Raw genomic sequence first — 22,442 nt, 5'->3', positions numbered from 1 at the left:
AACTCCAGGCTGGGGTGGTACAGTGGCTAGCACTGCTGCCTAACAGTGCCAGGGATCTGGGTACGATTCCAGCCTTGCGTACCCGTTTGTTGGAGTTTACATACTCTCCCCGTGTCTGCATGGGTTTCATCCAGGTGTTCCGGTTGCCTCCCTAAATCCAAAGATTGTGAATTAGGTTGACTGGCTATGCTAAATTTCCCCTTAGTGTCAGAGGGATTGGCAGGGTAAATACGTGGCGTTATGGGGATAGAATGGAATTGTTGTTAGTGCTGGCTCGATGGGCCAAATGACCTCCTTCTGCACTGTAAGGATTCCATGATTTCCACATATTTCAATGTCAAGTCTCTCAGCCATTTGTTGTCATAGTGCAGCTTTTGGAGAAACAGAACAATGACTTCTTGATTCCCACATTTAACTGGTCATGTGCAGTCATCAGAAGTTGTTGTCCAATTTCCGTGGAAATAACACTGAGCGCTGTTACTGGGTGGATAAAGTGAAGTGCTCTACCTTAAGGGGGGCCTCTCTGGTTACACCCATACAGATGAATATTGAGTGCTCCATTATACTCCAGATTTGTAAGTATGGCTGAGACACTTGATATTGAGATATGTAATCATAGAATTAAAGAATATTTACAATGCAGGAGGCCACTCGGCCTGTTGTGTCATCCACTGTTCACTCCTTCATAACATTTAAATTTTTCTTAGGATGCACATTACTTACATAAAAACAGCCATTTTATTTGAAATGCAATATAGAAAACATGTTTAAGTTATCAAACTAGCACCTATTTAAAAGAAGTAATTACTGATTTTGAAATTTGGAGACAGTTGACACTGTGAAAGAGAGCTATCAGTCCATGTAATCTCACAGGAGGAAGCCATTTGGCCCATTTTGTCTGTGCCAGTTCTTTGAAAAAGTTATCCAATTCATCCCATTCCCTTGTCCTTCCCCTAGCCCTGCAGAATTTTCCTTTGCAAGTATGTTCAATTTCCTTTGGAAAGTTCTGCCTTGTCCATGGCTGGGATTCTCCGGTTCTGCTGCTATGAACAGGAATTTTGCTGAGCTCCAAATTCTCTGTTCTCGCTGGCGCAGGACATGTGAGACCACGGAACTCCAGCCCTAATTGAATTTTTTTGCATCAGCCTTTCAAGTAGTGTATTCCAGTGCATAAAGGATATCTTCTATTCTACAAACACCACCACCTTCCTTTGTCTTTAGCTATCATGTATTTGATGGAAAATATTGCTCCACATCTGTGGGCCATGAACAACTATTGAAGCTTAAGATTAGGTATTGAAATAAAGATGGGCAGTTGGAGATAAGAGGCAGAATTTTCCAAAACTAAGTGCAAGAAAATTACAGTGATTCGCGTTGGCATGTCTGGTGCGAATCTGATCATGATCTTCCTGCACTTCGTAACTTCTTGGGAGCGGAACAAGTTTTGCACCGGTTCAGAGAGGGGCAAGACCAATCCATGCCGGCATGCCCAGATTCACAGAAATCAGGGAGCCATTTTCAAAGGAAATCCTGATTTCAAAATGAAACCCCTTCCCTCCCCCATGGACATTGGAATCCCCCTCTCATTGATGGCAAGTTCTGCCCCCCTACAACATAAGGTTGCCAGCTTGATCCCCATGTCCTCATCATAGATTGCTGGCTCCCAATCAGTCCCCTTCAGGCCCCACTTTGTTCAGACCCTGCTCTCTTCAGGCACCATCAGTGCCAACCTTGCACCACCAGGGTTCCAGGGACTGCCAGGGTGCGAAGGGGCCCTGCTAGATTGTCCCCGATCATTCGGGGTCTTCAATGGCCTCTGAGCTCCCTTGTGTGACCGTCACACCCAGTAGTGATTTGCACGGGGTTCCAGTTGTGTCCAAGGGTTGGACAATTCGGGGAGCAAGGAGAATCTGGATTGAAACTGACGCAGCATAATTAAATATGCTAATCTGGTTCCCTCCCAGCGGATTACATTAGGGCATAGAGGATCCCAAAGGATGTCCTCACCGACACTAAATGCACTTGGCCCCTCCCCAACAATTCTCCGACTCTACATGGCTCCAGCATGCTTGGCGCATGAGTGCATGGGCCAGATAAATCACTCCAGAGTATAAATTAGCCATGATCTAATTGAATGGGTGATCAGACTTGAGAGGTTGAATGGCCTACTCTTGTTCTCGTCCCTAAAGGGCCAGCATTGAGTTGAAATGAAGGCTTTGTGACTGGAGGGTTGAATATCCAATCGTTAAATTTTTTTTTGTTGATGACTCCAGGTAATTCGGCGAAGTGGTGTTGAAGAGAAATTGCTCTGCCTGGTACGAGAGCGAGCTGGCCATTCCTGTGACACAGCGGTGGTTATCGTTCTGATCCTCGTGTGGGAAGGAATCCCGTTGCAATTTGCCGACAAACTGTATGTGGAGCTCACCGAAACCCTCAGGAAGCACGGTGCCCTAACAAGCCGCAGATGTGCACTAAATGAAGAGTATGAAATACAGGATTTTGCAATTATTTTGTAGTTTCAATAGCTTAGTGTGCACTGCTGCCTGTAAATAGGTCAATTCAGAGAGCAGGAGGGAGCCTGAGAGACAGTGACCTGGAATAAAATCCAGCCATGGTGAACAGATGAAAGACTGTGTTATTGTTAGGGTCCTGTGAATGAAGTTAGATAGCCAGTGGATGTGATTTATTTAGCTTTTGAGAAGGCTTTTGCCAAGGTGCCACATAGAAAACTGTTAAATAAGTCAAGTGCCCATGGTGTATAGGGTAAAATCCTGGCATGGATAGAGGATTGGCTGACCGACAGAATGTGGAGATGGTCCTGACAAACTGACAGAAGGCAAAGAGTGAGGACAAAGGGGTCTTTTTCAGGATGACAGCCTAATGGTGTGCCTCAGGGGTCAGTGCTGGGACAACAACTTTTCACAACATACATTAACAATTTGGAGGAAGGAACCAAAGACACTTGCTAAGTTTGCAGATGATACAAAGATATGTGGAGGGACAGGTAGTATTGAGGAAGCTGCAGCGGGACTTGGACAGGTTAGGAAGTGGCCAAAGAAGTGGCAAATAGAATACAATGTGAAAAAGTGTGAGGTTATGCACTTTGGAAGGAGGAATGGAGGCATAGACTATTTTCTAAATGGGAAATGCTTAGGAAATCAGAAACACAAAGGGACTTGGGAGTCCTTGTTCAAGATTCTTTTACGGTTCAGTCAGCAGTTAGGAAGGCAAATGCAATGTTAGTGTTCATGTCGAGAGGGCTAGAATACAAGAGCAGGGATGTACTTCTGTGGCTGTATAAGGCTCACATCAGACCCCATTTGGAGTATTGTGAGCAGTTTTGGGCTCCATATCTAAGGAAGGATGTGCTAGCCTTGGAAGGATCCTGAGGAGGTTCACAAGAATGATCCCTAGAATGAAGAACTTGTCGTATGAAGAATGGTTGAGGACTCTAGGTCTGTGCTTGTAGGAATTAAGAAGAATGAGAGGGGAACTTATTGAAACTTACAGAATACTGCGAGGCTTGGATAGAGTGGACGTGGAGAGGATATTTCCACTCGCAGGGAAAACTAGAACCAGAGGGCACAATCTCAGGCTAAAGCGTTGATCTTTTGAGGAGGAACTTCTTCAGCCAGTGAGTGGTGAATCTGTGGAACTCTTTGCCACAGAAGACTGTGGAGGCCACATCATTAAGTATCTTTAACACAGAGATGGATAGGTTCTTGATTAATAAGGGGGTCAGGGATTATGGTGAAAAGGCAGGAGAACGGGGATGAGAAAAACATGATTGAATGGCAGAGCAGACTCGATGGGCCGAGTGGCCTAATTCTGCTCCTATGACTTATGGTCTAATGACAAGTGTTTCAGTCTAATATGGGCTCATAGCATCAAACTTCTCCTGCTGACCTCTGATCTGTGGGAAAGGTGGTGCAACCTTGGCTCTGCTTCCAGTTTATCTTGTGAATGTTGGATGCGATGCCCACATCCCATGAACGAGTAAAGGAAGAAAAATGCATTTGACTATTTGAGAATTGTATTGCTGAAGCAGGAAGTGTTCATTTAGCTTTGCTGCGTTCTCAGAACCAACCCATTGTCGGGAGCAAATAAGTTCTGATTCTAAAATCCACAGTCTCTACAGACTAGGCTCTGAGCTGCCAGTGTGGCATCAGTAAACAGGCTTTTCAATGGCCCAACATGGAAATAAAGTTTGATAATGTAGTGGGCAAATTTTTTCCAGCATTGCGTATGCTATCAGTAAGCAGCAGGCTCCACAGGAAGCGCATGCAGGAAGATCACGAGCCATGAATGTATCCACTTCCTAAAGTGTGCCCACTGAGAGTGCCAGATTCCAAATTCCACTGCCCTCCCCCATGCAAATGCGATCTTTAGGATTGCAGTTGGTTATGCATGCTGTGCAGATTAATCCTTCCTTCTCCCCTTTTTCTTCTGGTCAACTGCAGAAGTTCCTGTAAGTCACAGTCAGCAATTGCCCCTTCACATCCTACACCAGTAAATCTTTCAAGATAAAACTGCTATTCAATATGGAAACTCAATGGATTATGTTACATTGTTTTCTCATGATGTAGTTAAAACTGACAGTCTTTCTAGTTGTCAGGCCCCATAACTGCCAAACCTTTGGCATAAAGTATGACTGCAGCAGTCAGTGTTGTCATCCAATACACTTTTTTTGGATCATTGTCCTATTATTTGCATGATTTACAGGGTAGCAAGATAATTCAAAAAGCAATATCTGGACCCAATCCAACTCCAAACCCACCACGCTCCCTACCCCCCCCCCCCCCCCCCCCCCCGCCCCCCGCCTTCATTTAGACCAGAAAAATCACAAAATTGGTCCCCGATTGTCTCCAGTTCAATCTCAGACCTCTAAAGCAGTATTTCTCAAAACTTGTTTTTCCACAAACCACTAAGATTGAGGAAAAGGCCCTGCAAACCACATAGCATTCCCACCCAACCTATTTTCTCTGCTAAAAAATCCTCATCAGAATTCATGGGAAGAATGGCACTGCCTTTGTTAAGACACCAATGAAGTTATGTCAAGCGGGTTCCTCTTCCTTGTTATCAACCCCACAATCTTAAAAATCTGATCTCACAGTTATATGATGTTGGGACTGGCAGCATGTGCTTCAGAGCCGTGTTGGTGATTCCTAGGATACTTGAACTGCATTTCTCGTCAAATTTGCAATTTGGAACAGTCTGCAGACCTAGAGGACACTGATGGCCCATAGTCGACTTTGGGAACCACCTGCTCAGGGAAAACCAGCCTTGACAACTGGAACCATGCTGCTCCCTGATTAGTACATTGGGTTTGGTGGCCTTTGCGTACCGTTCCTCCAAGCCCAATAGCTTTAATGGGCCGAAGATGCAGCTTCCCACTTGGCACATTTTTCAAGACAAGGAGGATGTGAAATAAAATGGGAAAGGGAAAGATGACAGCAGGGATCAGTGGGGCATGGAATGGAGAAGTGCTGTATGATGAAGGAATGAATAAAAGATAAAAGATAGGAAAGGATGGGCCAGATGGAAAGGAGGAGCAAAGAGATAGGAAAGGACAGGAGTTAAGATGGGGAGAGTTGGAAGGGTGGGAGAGAATTGTGAACTAAGGGCATGGAGGTGAAGGATGCTTGAGGAACAATGAGCAAGAGAAGATTGGTTGTGAGGAAGGAGGGGGAGGGAAGGAAATGAGAGGATGGGGCAAGGAGATAGAGAAAGGGGCTGGGATTTGTGCATTGCATCCAACTACTGTTTCCAGCCCGTGACACCCAACCCTAACCCCTAATGCTTGCATTTCCTTGTACCCTGAGAGAAACTGATCTGACCTAGTGGCATTGAAACAGAGATCCACAAGGTTATATACCGAGAACTCAGCAACGTCTAACCTGCCAACACCATGATATTATTAATTTTAAAGAATCTTAGACTGAGCTTTATTCCCCATTTACTAATTTGACCTCCTATTGTGCAAAACTCTGCAAACAGGGCCACGTTATAAAATATCGGCCTGCATGTTACTCCCCAGCAGTCTCCTGAAAAGCACAGTGTTGTGTCTGCCTTTTTTGAGCTTAATTAACCCATCATTTCCACCCATCCTTCAGTGCTAGAGGCAGTTACCACATCAGAAGATTTCCTATCCTGAATATAAGTGTGAAGAATATAGCTGGGCGATCCAAGCTACAAAGCCTTTTCTTGTAAATACATGTCAAGATTCTGCACTGATGGTGCTGACAGATAAACAACCCACACACTTCTCGGTGAGAATCTTCAGGAAGTGAGGCTTGGCACGGTCTCTGCTGCAGCTGTCAGCACCTCAGGACATTGACTCTCTGTCTGCCAGCTGCACATTCCAGCACTGTTGTCACTGTAAGCATTGGGCTGGGAAGCATGCACCTGTACAGCTGCGACAGAAAAAACTCTTCAGAAGGAGTGAACACCGCAAGCATGAACTTTTCCTGCCAGTATAAAGTTAGAAAGTGACCGGCTTGCTGCGATTTGTTTATTCTTTCATTATCCTGGGGCTTTTGGTACAGGTAAGGGCCTGAGGCCTGCTCTGAGAAGACTGGGCCCGCCAGCTAAAATTATCCAGTACTGCCTTAGAAATACCCCCTCCCTGCCCCAAACTGACTGTTAAGAGACATCAGTAGAGTAATAGTCACCTTGCTGTTTGTTATTGATTGGATTTAATGGACTACAGACCCAGGAGCTCCTGCTGTGTCTATGTAATGAAGAAATTCATCATCGAGCCTTCACAATCAAATATTTAACATTTCACTCAGTGTTTAAAAACCCCCGCATACTGGCAACTCACACATAATATATTCTTCCCCCATCTGCCTTGCCCCACTCCTCTCACCCCACCCCCTCACTCCATCCCCTTGTCCCTCACCCCCACCTAAGCCCCTCCAATGCATTCCCCTTACCCTGCCAGCACCTTCCCCCAACAGTTTCCCCACCCCCCACCAACATCTTCCCTTTCCCCCACCAACACTTTCCCTACCAACACCTTCCCCTCCCCAACTCCAACCCTCACACACCAATCACCCCTCTCAAATTCCTCTCATGCTGCAATGATAATAAAATAATTAGCTATCAAAGTTTATCAATCCTTCCACTCAAACATAAAAGTGAATAAATCAGTTCCACCCAAGCAGTGAGGAGTCACCTAGCTGAGACAAACGGCCACCACTTTCCAAACTCAAAACTGTTTGGAATCTAACCTGACCGATGCAGGAGGTGTTGGGCCAGGGTTTGGGCACCTCTTTTAACGAGTGCTGTGATGTTTGGAGAGCCTTCTTCTGTGGCTCAAGATTGAATCTAAAGCAATATGGCTGTCAGGGAGCCTCAGTTCCATAGAGCATCTATCAAAACCCTGCAGGATATTCTCAACTCTTAAGGCCTGAAAATGATGGCAGACACACACATGATCATCTGATAGAATTTGGCTTCCTGACATCCTCAATCAAGCTCTATCTTCTGCTACTTAGAGTCAATGGTCACATATAAACACTTGCAAGGTGTGATTGAATTCATTATTTTTGTTTAGGATGTGGGCATCGATGGCATGATGCCACTCATTGCCTATCCTGAGCTGCCTTGAAAAGATGATGGGTGGAAGGCCTTGCTGTTGAAGTGCTGCAGTTAGTAAGATGAAGGTGCTTAGACACTGTTAAGTAGCAAGTTTGAGGATTTTTGACCCAGTAGTTAAGCTGGAGGTATAAGTCCAAACTGGGATGAAGTGTAGCCATTTGAAATCCTAATGTCAGATACAAAGTCAAATGGCATCTTAGCTTAAATTTAAATCTTATTTCTGTCCTGCAGACGAACGTGCGCTTGCCAAGGACTGAACCAAGAAACATGTGGAGCTTCATTTTCCTTTGGATGTTCCTGGAGTATGTACTATAATGGATGTAAGTTCGCAAGAAGTAAAGCCCCCAGGAAATTCCGACTACTCGGGGATGATCCCAAAGAGGTCAGTGGTAATTCATCAAGCCTCTCTACCCACTAGTTGTCATTTTGTAAGACTTCTGCCAATGGCACACACACGTTAGAATTTTGGGTAACATTCCACCATTTGGGTGTTCTCGATGCAAAGGCTCACCCACCAAAAATGCATTTTAGGAGGTGGCATGCATGCAATCCTGATTTTCCTTCCATTAGATTTAATAGATTAAAATGTAAGGCCCACAATTTCTTGACTAGCAACCCTGCATGGACAAAGTCTCACAACTAAAGTACTGAGGTGTAACATTCAAATCTAACTGGTTCATATCTAGTAAGGTTGGCCTTTAATGCCCCATTACGAAACTATTGAGAAGGTGCAGTGTTTAAATCCCACTCCAGACTCTCCCAATGGATGAGTACCTTGTGAAAATATGTGTGCTGAAGTCAGTAACTACAAATTCCAGTAACAGTTCTCGAGATTTTAATTAAAACATTTATTGACAAAAGAAAATTTAAAAACTTAAACATACAAAATTACATTTACAAAGCTAAAATTAGTCTTACAGACATACTCACAAAAAATGTCCCTTTAGTCAACAGTCCAAATTTATTTAATCTATTAAAAAAATCCAGTGATATTACCACAAGGCACCCACTGTTGCTGTCAGAAAGAGATGTCCCACGGCTTTTCTCTCACTCCCACTGCTGTGGAAAGCTCTAAAAGCTTCAAACAAAGCCCTGCTTTCTGGAAAAAAAAGACACTTTTCTGGATTAGCTGAAAACTGCTTCACTTTGCTTCTTTTCAGAGCTCTCCCCCAACACAAAGCACACCCCAGGAGATCTTACATACCACCCCCGATACAGTTCCCAACCTCTCTTTAAATGTAGAACATAGAACACAGAAAAATTATAGCACAAACAGGCCCTTCGGCCCACAAGTTGCACCAATCATATCCTTACCTAATAGGCTTATCTATAACCCTCAATCCTATTAAATCCCATGTACTCATCCAGACGTCTCTTAAAAGACCCTATCGAATTTGCCTCCACCACCACCGATGGCAGCCAATTCCACGCACCCACCATCATCTGAGTGAAAAACTTACCCCTGACATCTCCTCTGTACCTACTCTCCAGCACCTTAAATCTGTGTCCCCTCGTAGCAACTATTTCAGCCCTGGGAAAAAAAATCTGAGAATCCACCCGATCTATACCTCTCAACATCTTATACACCTCTATCAGGTCACCTCTCATCGTTCGTCTCTCCAAGGAGACAAGACAGAGCTCCCTCAACCTATCCTCATAAGGCATGCCACCCAATCCAGGCAACATCCTTGCAAATCTCCTCTGCACCCTTTCAATAGCTTCGATATCCCTCCTGTAATGAGGCAACCAGAACTGACCACAGTACTCCAAGTGGGGTCTGACTAGAGTCTTATAAAGCTGCAGCATTATCTCCCAACTCCTAAACTCAATCCCTGGATTGGTGAAGGCCAGTACACCATACACCTTCTTAGCCACATCCTCTACTTGTGAGGCTGATTTAAGAGTCCTATGGACTCGGACCCCAAAGTCCTTCTGATCCTATACACTGCTAAGAGTCTTACCCTTGATATTATACTCCTTCATCCTATTTGACCTGCCAAAATGTACCACTACACATTCATCTGTGTTGAAGTCCATCTGCCACTTCTCTGCCCAGTCTTGCATCCTATCTATGTCACGCTGCAACTTCTGACATCCCTCCAAAGTATCCACAATACCACCAACCTTCGTGTCATCGAAACTTACCAACCCATCCCTCCACTTTCTCATCCAGGTCATTTATGAAAATTACAAACAGCAAGGGTCCCAGAACACTGGGAAACTCCACTGGTGACCAATCTCCATGCAGAAAAAGACACATCTACTACAACTCTCTGCCTTCTGCGGGCAAGCCAGTTCTGAATCCACAAGGCAACAGCCCCTTGGATCCCATGCCCTCTCACTTTCTCAAGAAGTCTTGCATGGGGGACCTTATCGAACGCTTTGCTGAAGTTCATATAAACCACATCTACCGCTCTTCCTTCGTCAATGTGTTTAGTCACATTTTCAAAGAACTTAGCCAGGCTCGTAAGGCACGATCTGCCTTTGACAAAGCCGTGCTGACTACTTTTGAGCATATTAAACTTCTTTAAATGTTCATAAATCCTGTCCCTCAGGGTCTTCTCCATCAGCTTACCAACCACTGAGGTTAGACTCACCGGTTGGTAATTTCCTGGGTTATCCCTATTCCCTTTCTTGAATACAGGAACCAGATCCGCAATCCTCCAATCCACCGGAACCTCTCCCTTCTCCATTGGTGACGCAAAGATCATCGCCAAAGACTCTGCAATCTCTTCCCTCACCTCCCACAGTAACCTGGGGTACATCCTGTCCGGTCCTGGCGACTTATCTATCTTGATGCTATTCAAAATTTCCAACACATCTTCTTTCTTAATGTCCACATACTCAATCTTTTCAGTCCGCTGCAGGCTGGCAGTACAACCACCCAGATCTTTTTCCACCATGAATACCAAGATAAGGTATTCATTAAGCACCTCTGCTATTTCTACCGGTTCTGTACAAACTATCCCATCTTCGCATTTTGTAGGTCCTATTCCTTCACATCTCATCTTTTTACTCTTCACATATTTGTAGAACGTCTTAAGGGTTCTCCTTAATCTTACCTGCCAAGGCCTTCTCATGACCCCTTCTGGCTCTCCTAATTTCCTTCTTAAGTTCCTTCCTACAAGCTGTATACCCCTCTAGATCCCTAACATCGCCTAGCTCTCTGAACCTTTTGTACATTTTCCTTTTCTTTTTGACTAAGTTCATTACAACTTCCAATGCACCACGGTTCCTGTAACCTACCAAAACCTCCCTGTCTCATCGGAATGTTGTCGTGCAGAGCTCCAGACAAACATTCCTTGAAAATCTGCCACTTTACTTCGGTACTTTTCCCTGAGAATACCTCCTTCCAATTTACTTGTCTAATTTCCTGCCTGATGGCTTCATATTTCCCCTATGTTTATGTTTAAATATGTTTAAAATATGTTTTCATTTTCCTTTTTTCTCATTGTCCTTATCCTTCTTTGAAATTTACCTCCCCCCGGATATAAATATCTTTCATGTTCTCTGTCTGGGCAAAACATTCCGGTAAAATTCAATTTAATAACTTTGCCTTATTTATTTATAACTTTTTCTGTATTGTAGTCCCCATGAAATTTAACAACTGAACATAACAAACCTTCTTTATTTCCTAATAAAATCAAATTACTGTGGATGCTGGAATTCTAGGAAGAGAAGTGGCAGTGAGTTAAACAATGGTCCTGGAAGAAAAGTGGCAGTGGGTTAAACACTGGCATTGACAAAGGGTCATCTGGACTCAAAACGTCAGCTCTTTTCTCTCGTTACAGATGCTACCAGATCTGCTGAGATTTTCCAGTATTTTCACTTTTGGCTTCTTTACCTCCTAATGCAAATCTTCACCCATGTCTTCTTTGTCTGTAGGACATCCAACTCTGCCCTATTCAATTGAAATGCCTGCCTTTCACAACGAGATCTTTTGATATGCTAAAATATTGCAGTCCAGCTGTCTTCCGTTTAATCGAATTAGTCACACATATATAGCCCCATGAATCTGCTCCACAGAATAACATAAGAAATCCCCAAAATACTAAAATAATGACATTTTTTTCATAAATAGTTAGAGCTATTGAAGGTCAGCTTGTGTATTTATCCATTGCAAACTAAAAAGAGGAATTTAAAGGGGTCGTTCTACAAATGTTGCACTGTCCTCAGGATCATATTGGTTAATGAGAAGTGTCTAGTCCATAATATTCCCACCCAAATCATGGGCTGCTGCATGTGACTTCCCTCAAAATGCTCCCTCTGAGTACCAATCCCTGTAGGAAGTACTGGATTGTGAAATCTCCCTGAAATGCTGCTTTTTAATCTTTCAATACTCCCTTTTCTGACGATTAATTTATATCTTTCTAATCAGGAGGAAAAACTAGAGTCGAATCTGCAAGGTCTGGCAAACCTGCTGGCCCCTGTTTACAAGAGGTTTGCCCCTGAAGCTTTCAACAACCAAGTGAGTGGTTGCCTTGTTTAATTTCACGTACATGTTTCTTCCACACAAATAAGGTAAACAATCTGAGGTGCGATTGACAGGAATGCCAATGGCAGGATGCGGAAGCAGAGTCTTGCAAAATTTACCCCAAAATACTGTCAGTTTCAAGACTGGTGGAAACAGTGACAAATACTATGAAATGTCAGGCCTATTCTAAAAAATATTTTCAGATGGAGTAGGACATAATGTGGGTTAATTTTGCCTTTGGATGATGGTTTAAAGTGAACAATAACAATTGAACTACTCTCTCCTGATGTTACAATCACTGGATAACAGCAGGCTGAGTCAGTATTGTCCTTTTCGCACCATCATTCAAAGTTACAACTCCTCAGATAAACTTGACAAGGTTGAAGAAGTGAAGAGCAGAAAATGTTAAGGGACATAACCTGAAAATAAAAGCCAGGCCATTCAAAGGTGATATCAGCGAGTACTTCTTGTAATGGAAAACTTAACCCTCTATCCCATTGAGCTGTTGAAGTCACCAGGAAATTCCATGACTGAGATCAATAAATACATTTGGTTTGCATAAGGCTCTTAAGTGACATGGAACCAAAGTGGGTACATGGAGTTGCAATAGGTGATCCAACTGAGGCAGAATGGGTTCGGGGGGCTGAATAGCCTGCTCCTGGTCCTATAAAAACTCACTACAGCAATTGAAAAAGAATTCCTTATAGACTGTAAGATCCATAAGTCTGAATGGGATATTTTGTTTTGTGTTTTCATGTTCCAGGTGAGTACTGTTTGATGCATCACTTTATACTGCTTATAATCAGCTAGCCCGGATTAATGTGGAAGAGCCTGTGAGAAAGCTGCATGCTTCATGTCTCACATCTCAGTGGGTGCAGCCTGAGGTCCCTGGTGGAAGCTGGCACTCCACAGCATGCTTCCTGTAAGTACAAAGAGTTCCATCAGCTCGCAGGCAAGGTTTGCATTCAGATGAACGCGAATATTTTGAGGAGAAATTTCAGCAAATTGTACATTTGCCTCAACCATAGAATTATCTGATGATTATATTGTGAAGAGTAATACAACTCGACCATCTCTAGTGACTCATCTGCACGATGGGCCTGCTATCCAAGTTGGAGAAGCTAGGGGAAGACAAATTTTCCTACTACATCCTAAGCCTTTAACTTGCAGAACATCACAGATGTATTAACTTAGCCTTAGGAAAGGTAAGTCTTGCATGCATTGCATGCTGATTTTGCCAAGTCGGATGTTCTTTAACAAATCCAACTGGAATTCCAGATCAACCAAGAATATCTTCAAAAGCTGTCCTGAGTCTGAAGCCAGCCTTTGGGCCCAAGTTACATGTGACACTTGGGTTACTCAATGCATTAGCCTGGCAGTACTGCTGTGGAAAAGGGGAGGGGGAAGGGGACAGTGGGGGGGGGAGGGGAAAGAGTAGTTTCTGCATTCACCACGAATGAAGGGGTGGCAAGGGAACAAATATTTCCCCTGAAAGTCGTGTTAAGAATGTTGATGAGACGGTTGCAGAGCAGGGACGGAAGCCTTTGCAGCTGCTGAGTAGGCCTGCGATGCATTTTCAGTGCAAGATTTATTCCTGATTTAACCCTCAATATGGTGGTGTTGCTGGATGAGGAAGTTCAAGCATCATGGGATTCACGCAAACATCCGTGGAGAAAGTACGGAACCTACGCTACCTGGGACTCTGAGGAGAAATTATGCTGATGAAGGCTCCAACAGAGCAGTAATCACTAAACGTGGCCTTTTCGTATTGCAATTTACTGGAGCTGTGATCAAACTGCAGGGCTGGTTTGGCCAAGACAGTGAAAATGACATTTACATTGAACTTTTCACCATTCAGCCACTTGAAAATAAGGCTGTGGTATGAGTAAAGACACTGTTAGTCATAGAAACAGGGGGATTTGAGAGACCCAACATTGACACCATGGCAGTATTACTGAAAATTACTTTAATCACCGGAGAACAAAGTAATTTTATGGCTTCTCTGGAAATTGAAGAGCAATAGATTGAGTGCTCATGGCCACTTAAGCACCAGCCCGAGATATAACCCATATTGTGTTCCAGGAATGTCTAAGTGGTCTGACTCACCGATCTCAAAGTCATACACTTGATGCAATTTCCTCAATTAACACCCAGAATGGCATCATCTTTCCAGCAGAAACCAGGTTGGAAAATTGGTTCTTGACACCAGTATATTGCCCTCAAACACCATATAAGAACAGCTACCACAGGCCAAAATTTAACCAATGGCAGACGTACTACAGTCAGGAGCCTTGGTAGGCAAAAAATTGACCAGCCATACACAGTGCACGGTTTGGAACATTTTAACAACCAGGCCCCATCTCATTGGCCCAGTCATTCTCCTGCCCAAACTTGACATGAAGCTTTGAATAATGCCAGGAAGATTGGCATTTTGATTAGCAGGAGGTCACCACTGGAACTCCAAAAGAACATTGGTGTAGAGAGTTTAGGGGATAGCAAATTCGAAGAGTATCATAGTCAGGGGTGGCGAAAGGAAACCTTTGGCAGAGGAGGCCAAAGTTTTCCCTGTGGTACCCAAAGTAGAATTTTAGCTCCTCTTGGTCTACATTTTTATTTTTGAAATTAGCACTTTGAAAAATATTATTAAAGTTCAACCTTTTCTAGCATCTTCTGGCTCGAGATCTACTTTTCATTAATTTGACCTGGCATGGAAGCTACAATAGCTCCCCCCATGTAGACCTCAGGTTAAATTGAATTTAGGCATAAAGCCACAACCAAATCCATTCTGCAAATTGGAAGAAAGGCCCCTTCTGTGTTCTGCTGAGTGCCGCACTCAAAACCTCAAAACAGCAGGTCTGGAAGGCAGCACAATCAGGGTAGAGAATGTGGGAAATCATACACAGTCAGCCTGATTTCCATAGGGTTAAAATCGATCATAATGAATCACTCAGGTGCTAAGAAGAAATATTTGAATGTCTTGAAGCAGTACTTTTGATTTATAGTCTGGGCACTGCACATCCTCACAATCAACAAAGGCGTACCCCTAGCTTTAGAGAGGAGCAGCAGCAACACACAGAGGAAGAAGATGAAGACATACAACAACAACCTCCAGCAGAAGTGCCCAGATACGAGGGCCAATCACTTTGCAACTCCTTGACAACTTTCTTGACTGTTGAAGATTTGGGCCTCTATCATTGGTCTTTTTGCCTCTTAATCACTACTTCATTCCCACTTCAATCTTCAATAGTATCAGCTACCTCTTGTTCTCCCAGTAGATCAGGTCATACTGTAAGAACTTGTGATTCCACTCTGCCTGTACAGTTTTGCAGGATGCCTTCCTGGTCTGTGCCAAGAGCACTGAAGGAGAATTTGCTTCATTGGAAAAGTAAGATGATTGACTGCTAGCTGCTAAATTTCTAGATTTGGAAGTGGGCATAGGGAATAAACATAGCCTTATGCTTCTTACCATAGTGGTCCTCAACTTCACACTCAGTTAAGGTAAGTTGACACTCAATGAAAAGCTCCAAAAACTTGCATATGCATTCCAGGCCAATACTGAAAGAGTGCTGCCTAAGTGGTGGTGCAGTTGAGAAATTAAATATAGACCCTATCTGCCTTCTCAGGTGGCTGTCAAAGCATTATTTAACAAGGGAATGTACTGTGGTTGTGAAATGTGCTATGTAAATGCAAACACTTCTTTTTCCAGACAAATACACATTAGGTTCTCTGTATAGGGCCTTAATAAAATCCTAGCAGGCAGATATTGGCCAGAATTCACCAGTGGAATTCTCTGGTCCCACTGGTGGCATACTCCACGCTGTGCATTTCCCAGCAGTGTGGAGTGATTTCAATGGGAGTTCTGATTGACAGCAGGGGGCGGTGGGGGGGTGGGGGGCGGACCAGAGGATCCTATTGCCAATGGGACTGCCTCCCACCACTGAGAAAAATGCTGAGAGGAGACCAGTGAACCTCACCCACCATTCCAATACTTTCTTCATATCCATTTCAGCCATAAGCATAAGCAACAGTTGCAATGGAATAAAAACCCTTTTACTCTTCAGATTATTAACAGCAATCTTTTTCTGAGCAAAACGTAATCACTAAAGCACAATATTTCTCTCACCTCCTTTCTTACACCCTCTTCCCTCCTAATGTTTTAATTAGAAATCCTGCACGTGTCTTGACTTCTACATTACATACCAGACTTCGTAAGTGAAGATTGAGATTTTGACTTCGCCAGATGTACTCCTAAACTATTTCCTCTCATTGCAAACAAAATACTGGAAATTCGGAATAAAAGCAGAAAAATGCTGAAAATACTCAGCATGTCATGCAGGATCGAGGAGGGGGAAACAGTTAATGTTTCAGGTTGATGAACTTTTATCAGAACTGAGATTAATTCTGTACAACAGGAATTGAAAATTTTGATATGAGAGATGAAAAGTGATCACAAATGTAGAAAATATGAGATTTGCTGAGGAAATGGCTGGGCATGTTAAGGAGCCAAAGGAAAACCTTCATACAGACAAGATGGCATGACAAGTACATTCCATCAGTACTTTGCATTTGTCTTTACAAAGGAAATGGATGTGAAGGTTACATTAACATATGAAAGGGAAGTTATGAAAAGGATAATAATAGAAGAGGTACAAAAAAGTTGGTAAGTCACCTGGTCAAGATGGAATGGTTGCTGAAAGAAGCAAAAGCTAAAATTGACAGAGTTATTGGTCACAATTTGTCAATCCTCATTGGATCCAGTAGCATTGCCAGAGGACTGAAAGATTATACAATTGTTCAAGAAAGTGAAAGAAACAAGAAAACTACAGGACGGTCAGTCAAACACCAGTGGTGGGGAAGTTATTGAAAACCAATATCAGAGGCAAAGTAAAGTTCCATTCGGAAAGGTATGGGTTAATCAAGGAGAGGCTGTATTGATTTGTTAAAGGTCAACCATGCCTGACTAACTTGATTGAATCATTTGCTGAGATAAAAAAAAGGGGGTTTAACAACATACTGTAACATATATATGTGGACTTTCAGAAGGCATTCAATAAAATGCCGTACAGGCATTACTCCAGACCATGGAAGACCATGGAATTCAGGGGAAAGTGATGGATTGGTACTAAAATTAGCTTAGCAATGGAAAAGAAAAACTAATGGACCCAAAACTGATTGTTAGGACAAAGTACCGCAAATCACCTCTCACTTGTTCAAACAAAAACACCAATCTGATATTTTCCCTTTGATTAATCTGCTTGAAACTTTGTTTTCCTGCAGTAATTCCCAGCCTTTTACTTTTACAGTCCATTTGCCTCATCCTTTCCCTCTCTAACTTTTCCCCATATTCTTTGCCTATCTACCCTGGTGAACTCATTTGGTGTCTCTTTTAAAAGTCTTCCACATGATGTGGGCATCGCTAGCTATGTTAACATTTTATTGCCCATCCCTGATTGCCCATAAGAAGGTGCCAGTGAATTGTCTTATTGAACAGTAAGTACACCCACAGTACCATTAGAAAGGAAGTTCCTGGATTTTAATTCAGGGATAACAAAGGGTGAACACCTGATGCCTGAGCTACTACTGCCATCATAAATGATCTGCTCACACTCACTAATCTATTCTCCAGTACCTAAACCAGCATCTGTTCCTACAGAATATTACAGAGCAATGTTCAGAGAAGAATCCAGTCTGTCTTCCACAGCTCCTGCTACAGTAAGAGGTGTCACAACACACACAAATCAGTGATTGCATACCACACTCCATCTCCTGCATTACTAAGAATGTATTTACACTATACACACATGGATCATTGATCTATCTTCACACACCATCCCCTAGATCTGTGCACAGTGAGTGATCATTCAGAGTGATGAGCTGCAATTTAAATGTTCATTTAACCCTGAGACACACATTTTGTTCTTCAGTGCATTTTATCTAGAACATTCCACAGGAGGATGAAACAATGGAAAACTACAAGAACATAAGAACATAAGAAATAGGAGCAGGAGTAGGCCATCTAGCCCTTCGAGCCTGCCCCGCCATTCAATAAGATCATGGCTGATCTGTCGTGGCTCAGTTCCACATTCCCGCCCTCTCCCCATAACCCTTAATCCCCTCTCTTATCAAAAACCCATCAACCTGCATCTTAAATATATTTAGCGAGGCAGCCTCCACCACTTCAACAGGCAGAGAATTCCAGAGGTTCACCACCCTTTGAGTGAAGAAGTTCCTCCTCAACTCCGTTCTAAACCGCTCCCCCCCTTTATCTTGAGGCTGTGCCCCCTAGTCCTACTGTCCTTTCTGAGCGGGAAGAGTCTCTCCACCTCTATCCTATCCATCCCATTCATCATCTTATATGTCTCAATGAGATCTCCCCTCATTCTTCTAAACTCTAACAGGTACAAGCCTAGTTTATTCAGCCTCTCCTCATAGCTCAACCCCCTCAACTCCGGTATCAGCCTAGTAAACCTCCTCTGCACTCCCTCCAAGGCCAAAATATCCTTGCGTAAGTGCGGCGACCAAAACTGCACACAGTACTCCAGCTGCGGCCTCACCAATGCCCTATACAGCTGCAGCAAGACCTCCCTACTTTTATAGGGTTGGTTTATTGCTACATTCTAACATTAAAATAAGGAACCATTTTCACCTGATTGATCATTTAACTACACTACAAAATATGAAAATTTCACGGATATGAGTTAGTCTGTAGGATGGAAGCACAGGTTTTCTGAGATCTGGATGTCTGTGCTGACCCATTCCTCACTCATATGTGACAAACCACCCCAAGCAATCAAAGTATCAGTCATATTAGGTCTACACAATCTCAGAACTATGGCTTAATTGAATTTTGTTTGTAAAACGTGTAACACATCCTATTGCCGTTGTTGACATTCAAGATTTGATTTCCATCTCACAGTTAACAGAAACATTTTATCTACTGTTGGTGATCAATTTTTTGGAGCTGGCAATAATCCCTGTCAAATGACCAGCAAGAAGCACACCCATACATCAGGGTAGTTGCTGCTTTGGCTGTAATTGATGATTGTAATGCATATTGTGCCCAAAATTGTGACTGTTTGAAAAATGTTTTTCTTTCCTTGGGTTTTTACCCAAACTCATTTTACACGTCATTGAATGTGAAACCTGCCATGAGCCCGTGTAATCAGGCAAAGTTTTCTTTTTAACTATATCACATGATTTTTTTTTGAATAATAACTTGATAAAGTTTCATTAATACTGCCAAGAATAGGAAACAGAAGCATTCAGTCAGTGTCAATCTAACACCTGAGTAATTTCAGGAAAATGATTTTTAAATAACATATAAATTAATTTCTAGTTAGATTGGGTTAGAGTAGTGAGTTTCTTACTAAATTTTAAATTCCAAATCTTTCAAAACATGCTAGTTGGCATCTCCACACTCAAAAATTCCAATTCATTTTTGGACCATTCTCAAAGACCTACTGGTGAATGTAATTAGTGGAAAATCCCAACAATGATTAATTACTGTGGATTTATGGCTTGTTTTGTGGATCGGGTCTCCTTCTAGCATGTTAAACATCTTGTTCATTTGTTAACAAATGGCTCCTCGATATAATCACGATGTGGAGTTGCTTGCATTGGACTGGGGTAGGCACAGTAAGTAGTCTCACAACATCAGGTTAAAGTCCAACAGGTTTATTTGGTAGCACGAGCTTTCGGAGCATTGCCTTTTCATCAGGGGAGTGAAGAGTTTGGTTCGCAAACAGGGCATATATAGACACAATTTTTTAATTGAGTTTGTGTCTATAAATGTCCTGTCTGTGAACTGAACTCTTCACCTACCTGATGAAGGGACAATGCTCTGAAAACTTGTGCTACCAAATAAACCTGTTGGACTTTAACCTGGTGTTGTGAGACTACTTACTGTAATATAATCACAGTCGTGTTCCGATTGGCTCACTATTCACGCTTTGCGGCAAAACTGTGAGCAGCTTAACGGAAAAGAACTTGACTGTATAATTTTAAAAAACTGTTTCATTCCTGCTTTGAGGGAAATTAAACTTGCCTTTCAATATCGTCTTGTGTATCGCGGACCTTGGATGCAGGAAACTCAATATATGATTGCACACACAGGAAAACTGACAGATTTAAATACAAGGGAACTACAGTGGGGAAGTTGGACAGAAAGAAAGTTGTTTTATTGCAAATGAATAAAGTTTTATCTTTTTTTTGCAGGTTGAGTTTGAGCAGAGGGCGATAGACTGTCGGCTTGGCCAGGTGGAAGGTCATCCATTCTCAGGGGTGACTGCTTGTGTAGATTTTTGTGCTCATGCTCATAGGGATTTACACAACATGCAGAATGGCAGCACAGTGGTATGTACTAGTTCTCTTCTTAATCATTTCATTCTAATCACTGACCTTCCACACACACATCTGCATTTAAATCATGTGGATTTATATCCAAAAACCATGTTTAACTCAGTCAACAGCACTTAACCTGACTTTAACACAATTATCTATAGTAACTTAGTCAATATCACATGTAACATCAAGTTGTATCACAGCCTGCATTTCTTCTTCATAAGATAAAGGAGCAGAATTATGCCATTCGGCCCATCATGGCTGGTATGCTCCTCATTCCCATAACCCTTCAACCCATTACCAATTAAAAATCTGAAATCTGTCTAACTTCTCCTTAAATTTACTCACTGTCCCAGCATCCACTGCACTTTGGGGTAGCGAATTCCACAGATTCACAACCCTTTGGGGGAATTAGTTTCTCCTCAACTCTGTTATAAATTTACTGTCTCTTGTCCTAAGACTATGACTGCATGTCCTAAAATGCCCCACAAGAGGAAGCATCTGGGCTCCATGTCTACTTTCTCCAAACATCTTATCATCTTATATACCTCAATTCGATCTTCCTTCATTCTTCTAAATTCCAGAGATTATAGGCCTAAACCATTCAATCTGTCTTCAGATGAGAAACCCCTCATTTTGGGAATCAATCTAGTGAACCTCTTCTGAGCTGCCTCCAATGTCACTATATCTTTCCTCAAATAATGGGGATCAAAACTGTGCACAATACTTCAAGTCAGTCTTAACAATGCCTTGTATAGTTGCAACAGTACTTTATTACTTTTATATTCTATTCCTTTAGTTATAAATGCCAACATTTCATTTGTTTCCTTTATTATCTGCTGTACCTGCATGCTAGTTTTCTGTGGCTCATGAACGAATATACCCAGATCCCCTTGCACGGGAGCACCCTGATGTCTCTTCCCATTTAGATAATAAGTTGCCTTCACATTTTTCCAACCAAAATGCATGACCTCACTTATCCACATTAAACTCCATCTGCCACTTTTTGGCCCACTCTCCTAATCTATATCCATTTATAAGGTTCTTATTTCATCGTTGCACTTTACTGTCTCATCTATTTTTGTGTTATCTGCAAATTTGGCTATAGATCCTTCTATCCCTGTATCCAAGTCGTTAATAGAAAATTTAAGTAGTTGGGGCCCAACGACGGAACCCTGTGCCACCCTACTAGTTACTTTTTGGCATCCAGAAAGAAACGATTTATCCCGACTCTGTCTTCTGTCCATCAGCCTGTCACCTATCCAAGTGAATAAATTGCCCCTAATCCCATATGGTCTAACTTTGTGAATTAACCTTTTGTAAGGCACCTGATCAAATGCCTTTTGGAAGTCTGGATATACTACATCTACAGGATCCCCATTATCCACTTTGCTTGTTACAACTTTGAAGAACTCTAGCAAATTAGTCAAATATGATTTGCCCTTCATATAACAATGCTGACTCTGATGGATAGTGTTTTGGCTTTCCAAATGTCCTGATATTACTTCCTTGATAATTGATTCTCACACTTTCCCAACAACAGATGTTAAACTAACTGCTCTGTTATAATTGGAATATTATATGGTTATAATTGGAATATTATAACCAATGGATTCACTATCTCTGCCACCACTTCCTTTAATACCTTAGGATGTAGGCCATCAGAGTCAGAGGATTTGTCTGCCCTCAATCCCAATCGATGTTGATTGCTCTAAATTTGACCCTTTCTATTCCCTCTGATTTGCCGGGTCCTATAGGAATGATACTAGTGTCCTCCACCATGAAAACTGAGGCAAAGTATTGATTTAGCATCTCTGCCATTTCAGTGTTTTCCACTATTAGCTCTCCAATTTCATCTTCCAAGGGACCAACATTCACCTTAGCAATTTTCTTTCCTTTTATATACTTGCTATCCTCCTTGACATTTTGCACTAGTTTTCTTTTGCAATTTACCTTTGCTCTTTTTTTTAGTGTCTCTTTGTTTATGTTTGAAAGTTTCCCAGTCTTCCAGTCTGCCACTGGCCTT

General features: G+C 42.4%; 1 protein-coding gene across 7 annotated transcripts in view; it reads left to right on the top strand.

The window, feature by feature from the left end:
• Positions 1 to 22,442, top strand: part of LOC145342941 (methylcytosine dioxygenase TET2-like) — a 159,334-nt gene that overhangs the window by 117,805 nt on the left and 19,087 nt on the right. For all 7 annotated transcript variants that reach the window (XM_080188581.1, XM_080188580.1, XM_080188583.1 and 4 more), the window contains 4 exons: positions 2,274 to 2,482; positions 7,834 to 7,984; positions 11,981 to 12,070; positions 20,291 to 20,428. In XM_080188581.1, coding sequence (XP_080044707.1) covers positions 2,274 to 2,482; positions 7,834 to 7,984; positions 11,981 to 12,070; positions 20,291 to 20,428 — 588 coding nt within the window. The remainder of the gene's footprint in view (positions 1 to 2,273; positions 2,483 to 7,833; positions 7,985 to 11,980; positions 12,071 to 20,290; positions 20,429 to 22,442) is intronic.

Source organism: Carcharhinus amblyrhynchos, chromosome 5, assembly GCF_965287045.1.
Source record: "Carcharhinus amblyrhynchos chromosome 5, sCarAmb.v2.hapA, whole genome shotgun sequence".
Lineage (NCBI taxonomy): Eukaryota > Metazoa > Chordata > Chondrichthyes > Carcharhiniformes > Carcharhinidae > Carcharhinus > Carcharhinus amblyrhynchos.
Note: the sequence above shows the minus strand (reverse complement) of the source record. Positions and strands in the feature narration are given on the sequence as shown.